The 14,225-nt window shown below is 45.2% G+C and overlaps 1 protein-coding gene across 1 annotated transcript; it reads right to left on the bottom strand.

Annotated features, from left to right (window-relative positions):
- Positions 1 to 1,817: 1,817 nt before the first annotated feature.
- On the bottom strand, positions 1,818 to 13,867 carry klf13 (Kruppel like factor 13). The gene is made up of 2 exons (XM_068312283.1): positions 13,050 to 13,867; positions 1,818 to 2,447 (listed from the first exon to the last, which is right to left on the bottom strand). Exons 1-2 carry the CDS (start codon positions 13,522 to 13,524, stop codon positions 2,149 to 2,151), a joined length of 774 nt encoding a protein of 257 aa, XP_068168384.1. The 5' UTR covers positions 13,525 to 13,867; the 3' UTR covers positions 1,818 to 2,148.
- Positions 13,868 to 14,225: the final 358 nt, after the last annotated feature.

The following is a 14,225-nucleotide window of genomic DNA, read 5'->3' as shown; positions in this document are numbered from 1 at the left end:
AGTCAGCTTTCTCACGGGAGAAATCGGAGCTTTCATAGGCAGGACGACGTGAGGCTGGTGTGACCGCTGCGTTTTGCTGATATGTTCATTTTGGCCGTTTTTACAACAGTTTAAAAGCCCCCCACACACACTCTTTTTTTTTTTTTTTATTTGTAAGAGAGAAGTTTGAAAGCAGCTGTTTGAGAGCTCCGGCTTATCACTGTCAACTGAAGCAATGTCGTTCGTGGCTTTTATGAAATTTGACTCTCTAGCAGCAGAGAAGGATTTGTCCCTGTGCTTAGGATGGAGCTGGATACATCCCACCCACGCTGCTAGCGTCGTCTAGGTAGTTCTGTTGTTCATGCTCTTCTCTCCTCTCTTATCGCGCGGGTCGGACCAACCCAGTAATTACAACCATTTTTTTTCCGCTCACAGTTTCTACAGTTGGAGGGAGGAAGAGGGTTGAGGAAGGAGGAGGTGTCCCCTTCTCTGTGCTGCTCGGCTCGTGATAAACCTCTTCTCTTTTATCAGGACCTGTCCTCTCTTGCCTGCATATTGAAGATAGCGGCTTTGTTCGCCCCGTGCTCCACGAGCCCAGCCCCGGCTCTACCCAGGACACTCTGGCCTACATTTGACCCCCGTGTTCGGCGGGTCTTGCACAACTTGGGAGGTTCAGCCCTCTCTGACAGGACAGGTAGAGCCATATGGGAGAGGGAGGACTCCCCAGGAATGGTGTGTTAGCACTCCTCCTGCAGGCTGTGAATGGCTTCTTGTTGGATGCAGCTGTTTCCTCCAGAGAGGCCACAAAAGGAAGCCGTGAGGAGGGAAGTGAGCCGGCTGTCTGGCTCTACCTGCAATACCGCCAAACACCAGCCCCAGGCCTCGATGAAGGGCGGCTTACAAGACTGAATAGAAAGCTTTCATTCACTCTCGTCTTTGGTTCTGTTTCCTATGTGCTCGAGAGAGGGATATACATTGTTTTGAATTTAAGCCCCTTTGTGTTCAGTTTGTGTGAAATAGATGCTGACTATACAGCGTTTTGTTTTTGAAGCAGAAGCACGAGCAGCTGCTTTGAAACTTAACTGTCTCTTTTTAAAGGGTCTGAAGTTTCTTTAGTTAATTTTTTTTTTTAATAAACTGTCAGTCCAACATCATCTGATCCTCCCTCCATGCAGCATTACACAGAATACACCTCTAAGGAAACACACGTTTCACCCAACGCAATGGCGACACTGCGCTGGAGGGGATAAGTGTTTTTTTGTTTGCTAAGGTGGATTTTTTTAAAAAACACTATTTACATTAGATTTGAACTCCCCCTGGATTGTGAGGGGATAAGAGGGCACGGGTTCTTTGAGTGATTGACCGTATGGCTGCACGGCTAGATTCCTCGGAGAGAAAAAAAAGAAAAGAACAACAAAGAAAACAAGAAGAGTGCAAATTGTGTTGAGTGTAAGGCTGCTATATATGAACTGTATGTCTCTCTTCACCATGTTCATTCTTTCAAGCTAACAAGGCCATCCCTGAGCAGGGCATAAAATTCAACACCGGTTGAATTTTTGAGTAAAGTGATGAGTATATTGTGCAGTCAATGTGAGTACTGGTCAGTACTGTGGTATTACAGAAAAAAACAACTGTCTTCAATCCTGAGGTGTGTGTGTGTGTGTGTGTGTGTGTGTGTGTGTGTGTGTGTGTGTGTGTGTGTGTGTGTGTGTGTGTGTGTGTGTGTGTGTGTGTGTGTGTGTGTGTGTGTGTGTGTGTGTGTGTTGTGTTTGTGTGTGTGTAACTTTGAGTTTGTACCCCCTCTCTTCACCTGTAAATAAAACTAAAAACAAAAAAGATGCATCTTGATAAGACTTATCGTGGCGTCTGTACCAGGATCGGTCTTCTTAACCTTTACTGTAATTGTACGTTGAACCAACTAGCAATGATCACAATAAAATACAGACTTATGGTACAGAATGTAACTATTGCCATCTGGGAAAGGCATTACCTTCTTTTTAGGATCACACGAGTAATTGCACTGGAATAAGCAGTTATGTACAGTATGGTACACCACAGCAAGCGCAGGAATAGCAAAGGGTGGGGGGGTTACTGACAAGTGTGCAACACTATGACAAAAAAACACAGGCCTCCCAGGTTAGAGGCAGAAAGTGCGACGGGGGTTTCAGTTTAAGGCGAGTTGGCTGGGCTGAGGGTGGGACTGGAGGCGTCTGAGCGGCTGTAGTCGCTGAGGGAGCTGGGGCGTGTGGTGCCGCCGGTGCTGTGGGGCCTCTTCAACATGCCGGGCTGGAAATCGGAGTGGCGTCGGGCGTGCTTCATCAGGTGGTCGCTGCGCATGAAACGCTTGTCACAGAGTGGGCACCCAAATTTCTTTTCGCCTGTGTGGGTGCGGTAGTGGCGGGCCAGCTCGTCAGAGCGGGCAAACTTCTTACTGCAGTCGGGCCAGGTGCACGGGAAAGGTCGTTCTCCTGTAACACACACACACACACCACAAGGTAGGGATGAGGTCACACACTCACACAGGAAGACGCTAACATGGCTTTTGGAAAAACAACACCTCATGTTTTATAATTGTCTTAAAGTAATCACTTGCTTCTTTGCACTTTAAGATGCACGGCTTCACTACATTGCGGATTTTTAGTATGCAGTCACATGATACCGTATGCACATTACCATAAATAATAAGATAAATAATTTGTCACCATATCGTTTCCATATCGGAATTTTTTTTTTCAAGGGTGGTCCAGGAACACATTAATCGCGAGTAACGAGGGATTACTGTATTTTGTTTTTGCACCAACTTTCCCATGCTTACATATTTGAGTCAATACATTTGACTTTTTTTTTTAAATAGACCACACGTGGTTTTTAGGATTTTCAGTATTTTTTTCAAGGTGGCACCTGGACAGCAGTGCTGTTATATACAGGCATCACAAAGGTGTGATGATGACACAAACAATAGAATATGAATGGGGCGAGCTGGACAGTTGGAAGATTCACAAAGCAGCTAGTAGCTGCCGGCAGCTAACACATGAGGAAGAAAATCAGCCAAAAATACCTTCAAACTGAAGGTAAACACCATGGAGAGAGGGATATGCATTGGAAAGATAATAATTCTGTTTTTGTTTTGTCATTTGATTTTTCATGTTGCTTGATTTGTGCCACAAAAAATGGCGAGAAAGTGTTGTGTGGTATTTGCATTTCAGACTTTTTAAATGAACCAGTGATTTCTGATAACATGTTCAAACCGGCACCTGCCACGTCCTAAGGGATCGCCACAGTGAGACATGTGACTCATTGTGAGGCGTTGACAGGTGAAGACGAAGACTGCCACACACCTTAATAGACATTAATCACAGAAGACCTTGCCTGCAGAACAAGACAGAGCTATTTTCTGCACATGAAAGTCTCTGAGTCACCCAGAAATAATGATCACAAGCTTATTGCTTAGCCTGATGGGTCAGTAAGAGGAAGGATGTGAAAACCGACCAACACATCTTCAAAATACAGCATCAAAAAAGTCTGTGGTGAGTTGTGGGGCAGGAAAACTGGCACAGTGCTGGGGTAGCAGACACAGCTTAATTATTTTAGATCCAGATGCTAATCACACTCACAATGGTTACCCCATCCATTTTCCAACATGTAACTATCTATGACTTGGCACATGGAAATTACACCCTTCCCCCTCCATCAGGCAATAAAAGTAGGCTTTGACACAAATCTAGGCAAAGCCAGATGGTGCTATATATCCTGTGGTTTCCTTTTATTCTGATGTGGAAACAGTATGCACCGATCCTAAACGCAGCATTCTCCATCCACTGCCCAACACGTCTAATAGGGAGTTCCATTTTGTTCCATTTCACTGACTCTCTGCCTGACAATAGCAGCATCTAGCTTCTAATTTTACCAACATCACATTATATTATCATAGCAAAGGGCAGGAGCACTCTCCTAATGTTATGTTTAGAATAAGAATCACTATCATGTGTGAGCCTTGAGGATTTGATTCACGAAAAGAAATAAGAGATGCATGAATGTTTATAGGTGCTATAACAAATAAGCGCATAAGAACAGACCTGCCAAATGTGTCTTTGTTCTGTGGTTTTTCCCTCAGGGCCCACAATGGAAACAAAACTGTCCAACATGAAACACTCTTATGCTACCTGATGCCACTGAGGCTCTAAAACAAGAACTCCGGTTCTCAGTCCCCCCCCCCCATATATTGCATGGTTACAAAACATGCAGACAGACAGAGCAAGTCTAGACTGTCCAGTCTGTGCTCCTGCCTCTGACGCCTCACCTCAGCTCCTCAGACACGTTCAGTCTGCCCTGCCTACAGCAGTTCCTGCTGGTACACACAGGATGCAGCGTATGTAAAAACCCAAACTGACAAGTAAACATTTGCATGTACACATCTAAAGCTGGATAAATATCTCATCTGTTCTCACTCTGTCCAAAGAAACAATCCATCTCAGCTGCACAAAGTCACAAGACATAATAAAGCAGAGTTTGTTGGACCACCTTGCTCATTCTGGATTACACTCTGGAGACTAAAAGGCGTTTTAACTTTTGCGGCACTAATCCCATTGAAGAGACCCACCAAAGTCTGATTTCATACCTTATTAGCAAGAGACGCCACCTGGCACTGCAAAATTACTCATCGGCTAAAAAGTAGAGCTAAGCTCCGCAGGCTGCTTACAGCTCAATAACCAGCGTAACGGATCCAACGACATCAATATTTAACCAGACACCAGAGAGCTAGGCTGAGATATCCCGTCTAACCGCCCTGATACAGTAATGCAGTCATAGTGGTAGCATCAGGTATCCAATGGTAACTCGCTGAGATGCATCAAATTATTTACAACTGTATGACTTCTTAGGAAATGTAGAATAAATACAGGCTTCAGCCATCTTTATCCACCACTAAACTGATACAGCCGGTATTTAGGTCACCAATATGAATATGCATTTAAACGCTCTGCTGCTTTAATTCCTGCCTTGGAAGACTCACATAAAGAAGAAACACGCAATGCCCCATTTACTTGTTGAGCTGCCTCATGCCATAGGGACTGGGATTTCCTTTGGGGGATGGGGTGGTAAAATAAAATATTTCAGGTAATAATGAGGATGATAGGGAAGCAATGTTTCAATCCTGTGAAGAAATGATGATAGGAAGCGTTACCCTGTATAGCAGGAGGAAATCACTCTGCAAGATGCTTCCATACTGCAGCCATTAGTCAGCATCTCTGTCTTGAGAACAATGCTGCAAGCTATCCCCCTGACCCTGATCTTACTTCCATCTAGCTACAGCGCTGTCACAGTAGGGCATCTGGGCAATTGTGACGTCAGACTGCACCGATTGGTTGTCCAGTCTCTGCCAGCACCTCATTCAGGGAGGGGTTGTGTTTCTCAGAATGTGTCGGTTGCAGAGGGCGAGGAGGTCGCCTAATGAGGGAAGCTTTTCCCTAACAAACACAGTGACCTAGTTACTTGTTAAGAGAGTTACATCATGCACACAAACTGTACCGCTACTAAGCACTAGCGTCCCCCCTCCAAGGAGATATGATTATGTCACAGGTACTAGTGTTGTATAACTGTTCTCCATGAGGCCATTGGGTTGGTTAAAAAAAACAGCTTATCTCTGCTCCCCTCCCTCAACTCCTCAGTCATTCATGTCAGTAGAAGTCTGGCCTCTTGGATTCTGCAGAACCAGTTGAGATAAACTGTATCTGAGTTCATCTCCTTGTAAAGGATATGCCATCTGCTGCAACGAGATCAGATCAGCAGCAGCGCAGGAACTTGAACACATACCAGCATTTCAAACCAGACACGATAAAATTCCTGGAGTGTCCTCGTGCATGGTTCAAATTTACAAAATGTACAGTTGAGACCACGTGAGCCTGCTGTAAGAGAGCTAGTGGAAGTAGTTCTGCAAGGTGAAGAGAAAGTCAACGGGGTCACTTTGGAGTTACATTTGCTCCGTCTGCAGAGTGAGATCCAGAGCAGAAAATATCTTTTTAAGATCTCATGACAAACTCTAGGTATTTTGCAAACTGTTGAAGAAGGGAAAGTAAAGTTTGAGACAAATTTATGGATCACAGCTCATTAGAGTTAGGGCTGCATCACTTAAGCGCTGGCTCGGTGGCACAGTCATCTTGGCAACATGAAATGAAAGGGGCACCACTAACTCCAATGGCAAGGCTGAACACAATCTTGTAATTTGGTTTCATGTTTACGACAGATTATAACCTGTAACCAATCAGGAGCCAGATACTGTGCCAGCAGACGATTCAAGGGATTTTGGGTTATACCAAAATGACTGCTGAGGCCCTCATCATTGTAAACCACTGGAGCACTCAGGGTTGACTCAATACCAGATTGCACACTTCACACGCACCGTCATATGCCAACATGATTATAAAGATACAAACACACATGCAAAACAATGCACATATAGTAACAGGTCTGTAGCATGTCTTTATCGTTTCAACAGCCGCAATGTGCATGTGCATGCTATGCTTGCGCAAAAATAACAACAAAGCTTCACAAAGTTCTGTGGTCTACAGAAATGGGGAAAAAAAGGCACAGCTTGATTTGAAACACATCTGAGATCAGAACAGCTGTTTTTACATGTCAGTCTATGAAAACTGAACTCAGTGGGAGAGGAGTCAAATTACTAAGGAAATCACTCAGTCAAAACATGTTTTCTCAGTCTCCATTCAGAGTTGTGTAGCAAAAAAGGACCCTTGGGTGGGTCAGGTGTTCGTGATAAGAACCAGCTCGGGTTTGGGAGAAGAAAGCTACAAAAAAACAGGGAGAATTTGATCTATTCTCATCTTTTGTCTTTATTGAGAGGGACCTTGCTTGCAACAGAATAGCCTACCTTCCCTGGTGGGCTTACGGCTGTTAGGTTGTGAACAATAGCAGCAGCCTTGCTCCCAGTAGGACAAGCACTACTGTAATGCATTTCAATCAGACAGGCTGTGCGTACTGACCGTAACTCACTCTCTTTTGGTGTGTGCTGCACAGGGCTATTGACATTCACCCAGACACGCAGCGGGGTCGAGTGTGTCGGCCTGATTCCTGCACACACTTAGCTATACATTACTTCATCCCTTTAACTCTTTCAGGGAAAGGCACAAATGGCTACATTGACCAGCTCATCACATTTACCTCAATTAGTTAAAGTGGCCACTCTCTTTTTACCTTGAGTGCATGTAAAAACAACCTGCAGCCTTGGTGTATTCCAGACTGTCTCCTTTCCTTAAAACCTGGTTAAGCAAACAGCTGTAGCCATTAGCGTCTGTTTGGAGGCACGTGAGAGCGTGGATAACCCATCATCCCTGTCTGTCACTCTGAAAATACAATAGCAGCTCATTTCACTGATGGAGTCCAACACTAGATCGAAGCCCTTTACCAGCTAGTGATGATGAGCCATCATCCCATTCAATCCTCACAAGCCTCACGTTGCTGTGAAAGGGGGAGATACACGCAAGAGATATCTCATGATACACAGTAGTTGATATTTTTTGAGATGGTGAGGATGAGAGAAATGTCTTTATTTTAAGACTCCTCGTGTGCAGGAGGCCACACCCGTGGGTGTCACGGTCTGTCACCGACTTATTTATCAAGTTGACAAAGGGGGGGCACACCTCACACACCGTAGAGAACATAAACATTCCAGCTAGAGACAAAACATTCCGTCTGGAATTAGCTCTGCAGCGCTCTTCATCCATTCACTCTTTATTCAGCCAAGCTGCACAACAACAGAGGAACAGAGGATGCAGTCAGTCGAACCTCTTCAATGGAACCCTGCAAGTGGCGGGATGACAGGGGTGTTCTCTGCTGCAGAGGTCACAGCCCCTCAAACGTTAATCAGATTTAGCTGCAGATGCAGCTGAATAGATGACCTACATCAATGGAGGGCACTGACAGTGAATATCGTGGTATCTAATCCCACCCCCAATCTGCCGCAATGTATATTCTTCATCATTGTCCTGCAGATCCCTCCTTTGCATATGATTGGTGGTTTTTGAGCCGTCCACAGGTCTGTATTTCTGTCTTCCTGCTACTGGTAATCAACACCGTGTCACAAGCCCTGGCCGGGGCTCGGCCTTGCAACACAACACGCTCGAGCATCTTTAGCTTTGTAAGCAGGAGAATTGTGGAAAATGCTGTACGGGGTATGGAGAGTAGCTTTTATAAAACTACTCTGATGCTAACTAAAGAATACAGGAGCCCTGTGGACCATAAATACCCACCATGCATGCTTGGATGCTTCATCACAGAAGAATCAGTTTAATGTTCTAACATTTGCAAAGAGCTGTTCTCCCATTAGCCTAGCATATGTACGCTCAGTATAGCATAGCAACGCTGCATCAGAGGATTACAACAAGCAAGATAGTGGATGCGCTTTGGCTTCATTCACCTCCTGAGGATCAAGTAGATTTAATTAATACCTTCTTTCCATTTGACACAAATTGATCTGCTTCACAAGACCTTCAGGATCATTCACCAAAGATGCTTTCATAAAAATGGCAATCGATATGACTTTTGTCGTTCAAAGGCACAAATATCAGTCTCACGGTGGTGCAACAGCAAGAAAAAAAGTCCCCCGCTGGGATTCATCACCTGGAAGCCATGTATGTCTGTGCTGACTTTTGTATCAATCCAACTCATAGCTTTTGAGATATTTCAGTTTGGACCAAAGTACTGGACAGACCAACATGTGGTATAGCCCAAAATGTAATCCCTATTACAGACACAAGGTGTTGTCTTCCTTGACCATCAAGTAAACTTTTTTGCGCCACATTTCACACCTTTCACAAGACAGAGAAATATTCTCTGAACTATCCCAGGGCACTAAAGGCTTGTTCAGACTGGTTGCCTATATTTGATTTTTAGCCCATTAAGATTGATATCGTATATCCCGTTTGTAGTCTGAACAGTGCCGTACCACATGATATCCGATTTTTGCAGAGCGGATTGAAACCAGATTTGGGAGGTAGTTTCGTGTCGGATAGGGACAGATACGTCTCAGTCTGAACAGTTCCAAACACTCTGATTGGATATGGCGGTCCGTGACATCATATCTGTGACGCGAGAGCAAGGCGCCAGAAAGAAGAGCATCACGCATTACGGAGTGGTAAAACACGGAAGAAGAAGCTGACAATGTCTGTTGTTTCATAGATTTTCTCCACCTCTACCAGACAGTGATACCCCCAATACTCTAAAATAACCAGACTCCACTGTTACCACTGTCGCAATTATGTGACCTCACATATTACACGCACTGAGTGACGCCTCTGCCTCAACGTCGTTGTTATGGCAACCTGTTAGATCGGCTGATAATGTGGCCCAGTCTAAAAACAGTGTGAACAGTCAGCCCTAAAAATCGGATATGGAAGGAAATCTGATATGCCTGCAGTCTGAACGCAGCCAAAGTGGAAGAAGTCCAGACCTGTCACAAAGCTGATAAAGGACCATAGATAGATCCAACATGCAGGAACACAAGAAGGAACAAGGATTTTCTCTCATGTGGCCTCAGAATGCTCAATGTTCAGCTCAAACTTTTGAAAGTTCAGCACCACACCCTCATACTCAGTTTTTCTAGAAAACCTCTGGGGACAAATGGAAACTGTTAAGCATCTCCCAACAGAACTCAACACTTTTGTCACATCTGAAGAAGAAAAACAGCTTATCTGGAAGGGATGGTGGAAATCCTGCCATGTGGCAGGTAGACAGACTGACCCCTTTTGCCCCAGCTAAGTTTTAACCACTAAGCCAAGGTCAGGATCAAGGCAGGGCAGGAAAACCCCATCTCCACCCTGCTACCTCATCACTGCCACCAGCCACACAGGAACACTGCACTCTGTGTAGCACTGCAGCCAAATGTAAAACCACTGGCAAGAGATGCAGCATAATCAGACACTCCTGCTTCTTTTTTCCATGTGGAATTTGGGATAGTTTCACATTTTAAAAAGTATCATTAGGTTGAGTTATTAGGCTGAAAATAGTAAGCCTGCATGAATAACTGGGTCTGTATGGCAGTGGAACTGCACTGCCAGGTGGTGCCACTTATTTTTTAGGGGCACAGATTTACAATCACCTCACACTGTTGTAGGTACCCCCAGCAAAACACAAAAGAGGAGCAGACAAAACGTCAACCCAACTGTAAAATATGTCATTAGGCTCTTTGCCTTTGAGGACCATTGACCCAGATCATTCCAGAAATTCAAAGAGTTTTGGAATAGGTCTTGAACACTGACAGGACGGCCCTTTTGTTCAGCCCAGCTGCAGGGTGGGGGGTGGTGGGAGGATGGTGCTGTTCTGTCTAAAGAAGATGTGATTTGTGATGAGCTTGTCAGGGGGGCATCTGCACTTTAGTGATGTCTGTATGACATGACCAGAGCACAGTAATGAGGCTACACAGGACCAACATGTGCTCCTGGGCCACAACACATCATTTTAGAAAGAGACCCCTTCACCTTTAAAGCCTTATGCCCTACTAAATCTGAGTTTACCTGCACATCTGTGCTACATCACTGCATTCCCAACAGTCCAGGATGAATATACGAATATGAGAAAAGCTCCACATCATATACAAGAAGATCACACAAAAGCCTGTCTGGTAACCTTAGACCCCTAAACTGCAAGAGATCCCTCACCATCGAGCTAAAAGCAGTATAATGAGCAATTTAAATTCAGTTTATATTCTCATGTCTGCCACATCTTGAAGTCCATCTCGTAACTGTGCCAGTGACTGAGAAGGAATCTAAAATGAAGCCTGTCAGCCTCCACAAACCAGGAACTTATTAATATCTTTAAAGAGAAACATTTCCCAGTTAGACAGGATAATTGGCAAGCCTCATTCTGGAATGTTTTTCTTTACATATCCCAATGAAAAATATTCAGAAAAGTCTTGTCAGGTGGTTTGAATTGCTTACTTGTTACTTGTCAAATGCACACCTCTTAACTGATTTAAGGACCCTGTATGATCTTTTGTTCAAACCCATTGTATCACAAGTCTTATGAGAAGAGTTCTCAAAGCTCAGACAAATAGAGCTGAAGCTATCTCAATGGCTTTTACATAACTTGGAACTAAGAGGAACTGAAAGTGCTTCAGCAGTTTGCAGAGAGCACATTGAAAGTGGAAATGAATTTGTTTTTCCAAGTCGCCTAGTGGTAATACATCACACATTGCTTGGAATGGAGATCATCACACCCCTCTTCAGATTTGACTATTGGCTTCATTTTGAGGTGGGAACTAGATTTCTTATGCGCATCAGACACTGCAGAGTCACGTTTTAGCTCGTTTGGCAAACACTGGGATGAGGAGGCTTCGGGCGTTACAGAAGTCAAATGAGGTCGCTTTGTTTGTGGATCTGAGACTTTTCTCCCTCCAGATTAGATGGCAATGCTGAGACCTCCGCGGCTGCGCTGGAATCCATTCTCTCTTCACTCGACTAGTCGGGGCTGAAGGGGAGCTCTCTGCTGGAGTCTGGCTTCATGGAAGCACTTGCAGTGCTGTTTCAGGAGAGCGGCTGAACTCAGATGACCCACAATCTGGGACTACCCAATCACATACGTAGAAACAGACCTATTCTAAACATTTATGGGACACAGACCAATCATGAGGCCGGATCCATGAATATATTTAAACAAAAAGGCAGGGGAAGGGAAACTGAAGGGGCAGATCGAGAGACAAGGGCAGGGCTCCCACCGAGAAATAAAGAGCAATGAAAACACATGATCGGGCTGTAGGGACACCAGAGCAGAGTGATGGACGTGAGGAGCTGACATAACACACTGAGTGGAATCCATATGCATACAGTTTACATTAAAAAAAACAGTCACAAAGAAAGAAAGGAGAGGACGTCGCCCATCCCGATCTTTAACAGCGGACTGGACAATGAATTCAAACGGGAGTGAATAGTGTAATAAATTTTTAAAAAAACGGCGATTCTTGGCACATTTCTGCAGAACGAAATGTCTCACTCGATATGGGTCAAGTTTACACCAGCCGTGTGTCCTGCATGTGATTAAGAGATATCTCTATGCATATGTGTGTGTGTGTGTGTGTGTGTGTGTGTGTGTGTGTGTGTGTGTGTGTGTGTGTGTGTGTGTGTGTGTGTGTGTGTGTGTGTGTGTGTGTGTGTGTGTGTGTGTGTGTGTGTGTGAGGGAGGAGAAAGGGGGCTGCGGTCTACGGAGCGCTCGATCGGGGCTCGACTAGCTGAGTCTGTTGCTGGCCAGATCAGCTGGCGTTCTGTCTAGCGGGGGTGTGGCACGTCACAACAAAGGGCTTTGGGCAGACTGCTCGGCTCTTATCAACCCCCCAATTTGAGTCGATCTGCCCCCTCATCGTCTCTCTCTCTCCCTCTCCCTGTTTTCTCAGCAGCGTATCCTGCGGAATGCACAGCGAAAACACACAGACATGTTCCACCGGCCGCGCCGCTGCGCACGGCCGCCGTTCCCCCCGCAGTGGTGCGCTTTACTGAAACTACTGGGTTGATCTTGCGAACTTTTTAAAAAAAAAAAAATTATTCACGCATTACAGGTAGATGAACATTTTTCTCACGCAAACACGTGATCCGTTATAATTAATGCAAAAGGAAGAGCGGTGTCTTTTTTTTTTTTTCCTTTCTCTACGCCTGCGACGCAGTCTGGGGTCGCAGCCCGCCCGGCGCAGGGCTCAGGGGCGCGTTGACAGAGGAGCGCGGTGACAAAGCTCGAGTGGGAGTGGCACTATTTTTGATTCCCTCCCTCCTCCGAAATTAAAAGGACATTACACAAACTTTACACAACTTAAGAGGAACATAATAATTAAGACAAAATACGCGCCAATTCAGTTTCTCTGTACTGCGTATGCTGATTCTCTTCTCCCGATGTGGGTCCGTAGGTATTTTTTGAGGAGTCACCCTCCTCGTTACAAACACCAGAGTGAATGAAGAGAGGAAGTACACTTCTTATCAGTATTCTCATTTTAATCACCTTGCTGCCCCCCCCCCATGAAAGGGAACCACAGTACGTCACAGCAGCAAACATTTGCACTGAATCCATAGAAACTGACCTGTGTGTGTCCTTAGGTGGGCTTTGAGATGGGATGATTTGCCATAAACTTTTTCACAACCTGAATAGTGGCATTTGTGTTTTTTCTGAGGTGATTCCTGCTCAGTTCGACCTCTCGATCTTTTGCCTCTTTGTTTGAGCGCAGGATCGGAGATGGTGGTAGGTGTGGCAGAGTTTCCATCATCTACGATCGGCGCGCTCTCATCCTTTATTTTTGCCTGTTCGGCAACATTGTTGGGAGTCTGTTGGTTAAAATCCGCCAGAATCCGAGCCACCACAAAAAGAGAAGAGTTATCTTTCACCAAAGGCTCTCTGATTTCCTCCCCGTTCTTGGGTGAGGACGGGATTTCTGGTTTAATGTCCCTATTCCCTTTAGGAGCGTGAACAATTGCACGACTGGACATTGAAACAAGGCACTCTGCTGCAAAGTGATCCATTTTGTCTTTGAAACAGCCTCCTCTGCTCCTTAATGACATTCAGAAAAAAATCAAATGATAGCGTGTGAACAAATTTTAAAAAAAACTTGTTCCGTGGTTCCCTTTGTGTGGAGGTGATGAGTAGGAGGTTCTCATCTGAGAGAACTGACTTTAAGATCTTACCCGGCTTTTCAATATCATCAACATCCTGTGAGAGAAACGCCTCGGACAAAAAAAATGTTGGCAAGCCTCCTCGTTGGGGGGGGGGGGACGACAACAATAATGTCGTAGATTAGCTGAACGACGTTGGAAACAGGACCTCCACAAAGTTGGATGCGTTAACTCCCATCGCGTCTACAAACACTCACCAGCAGAGTGAGCGTCTCCGGAGCGCCTGTTCCTGCTGCTCGTATCCATGCTGGGGGCGTGTCGACCGGCTGAGCGCGGCGCTCGTCACCGCCGCTCACCCATAGGGCGCTGCGTGTCCTCAGATACCTCACAGCACACACTGCTTAGGAAGTTCCACCTCAGATTGTCTCCTCGACTTGGGATGATGTACATCACCGACCGAAGCAGTCATTGCGTTGCAGAGACATAACAAAACCTAACGCATGCGATAAAATATTTTGTCAGATATTCTAGGTGGGGTGTAGGGGGATTCTCCAGCATCTCTTGGTTAATTTGTGGAGTTATGGCTGGATACTTTTCTTATTTTCCCTTTGAGTGCTTATTGCATCTAATTCGTCCCAGACTTCAAGTTA

This window comes from Antennarius striatus, chromosome 4, assembly GCF_040054535.1.
Source record: "Antennarius striatus isolate MH-2024 chromosome 4, ASM4005453v1, whole genome shotgun sequence".
NCBI classification, from domain to species: domain Eukaryota; kingdom Metazoa; phylum Chordata; class Actinopteri; order Lophiiformes; family Antennariidae; genus Antennarius; species Antennarius striatus.
This window is presented reverse-complemented; position numbering and strand designations above follow the sequence as displayed.

Excerpts from the sequence above, each read along its gene's own strand:
- klf13 (XM_068312283.1), bottom strand. The coding sequence starts at position 13,524 with ATGTCATTAAGGAGCAGAGGAGGCTGTTTCAAAGACAAAATGGATCAC. Across the intron at positions 2,448-13,049 it reads CCACCTAAGGACACACACAG|GAGAACGACCTTTCCCGTGC; the intron begins GTCAGTTTCTAT and ends TGTGTGTTACAG.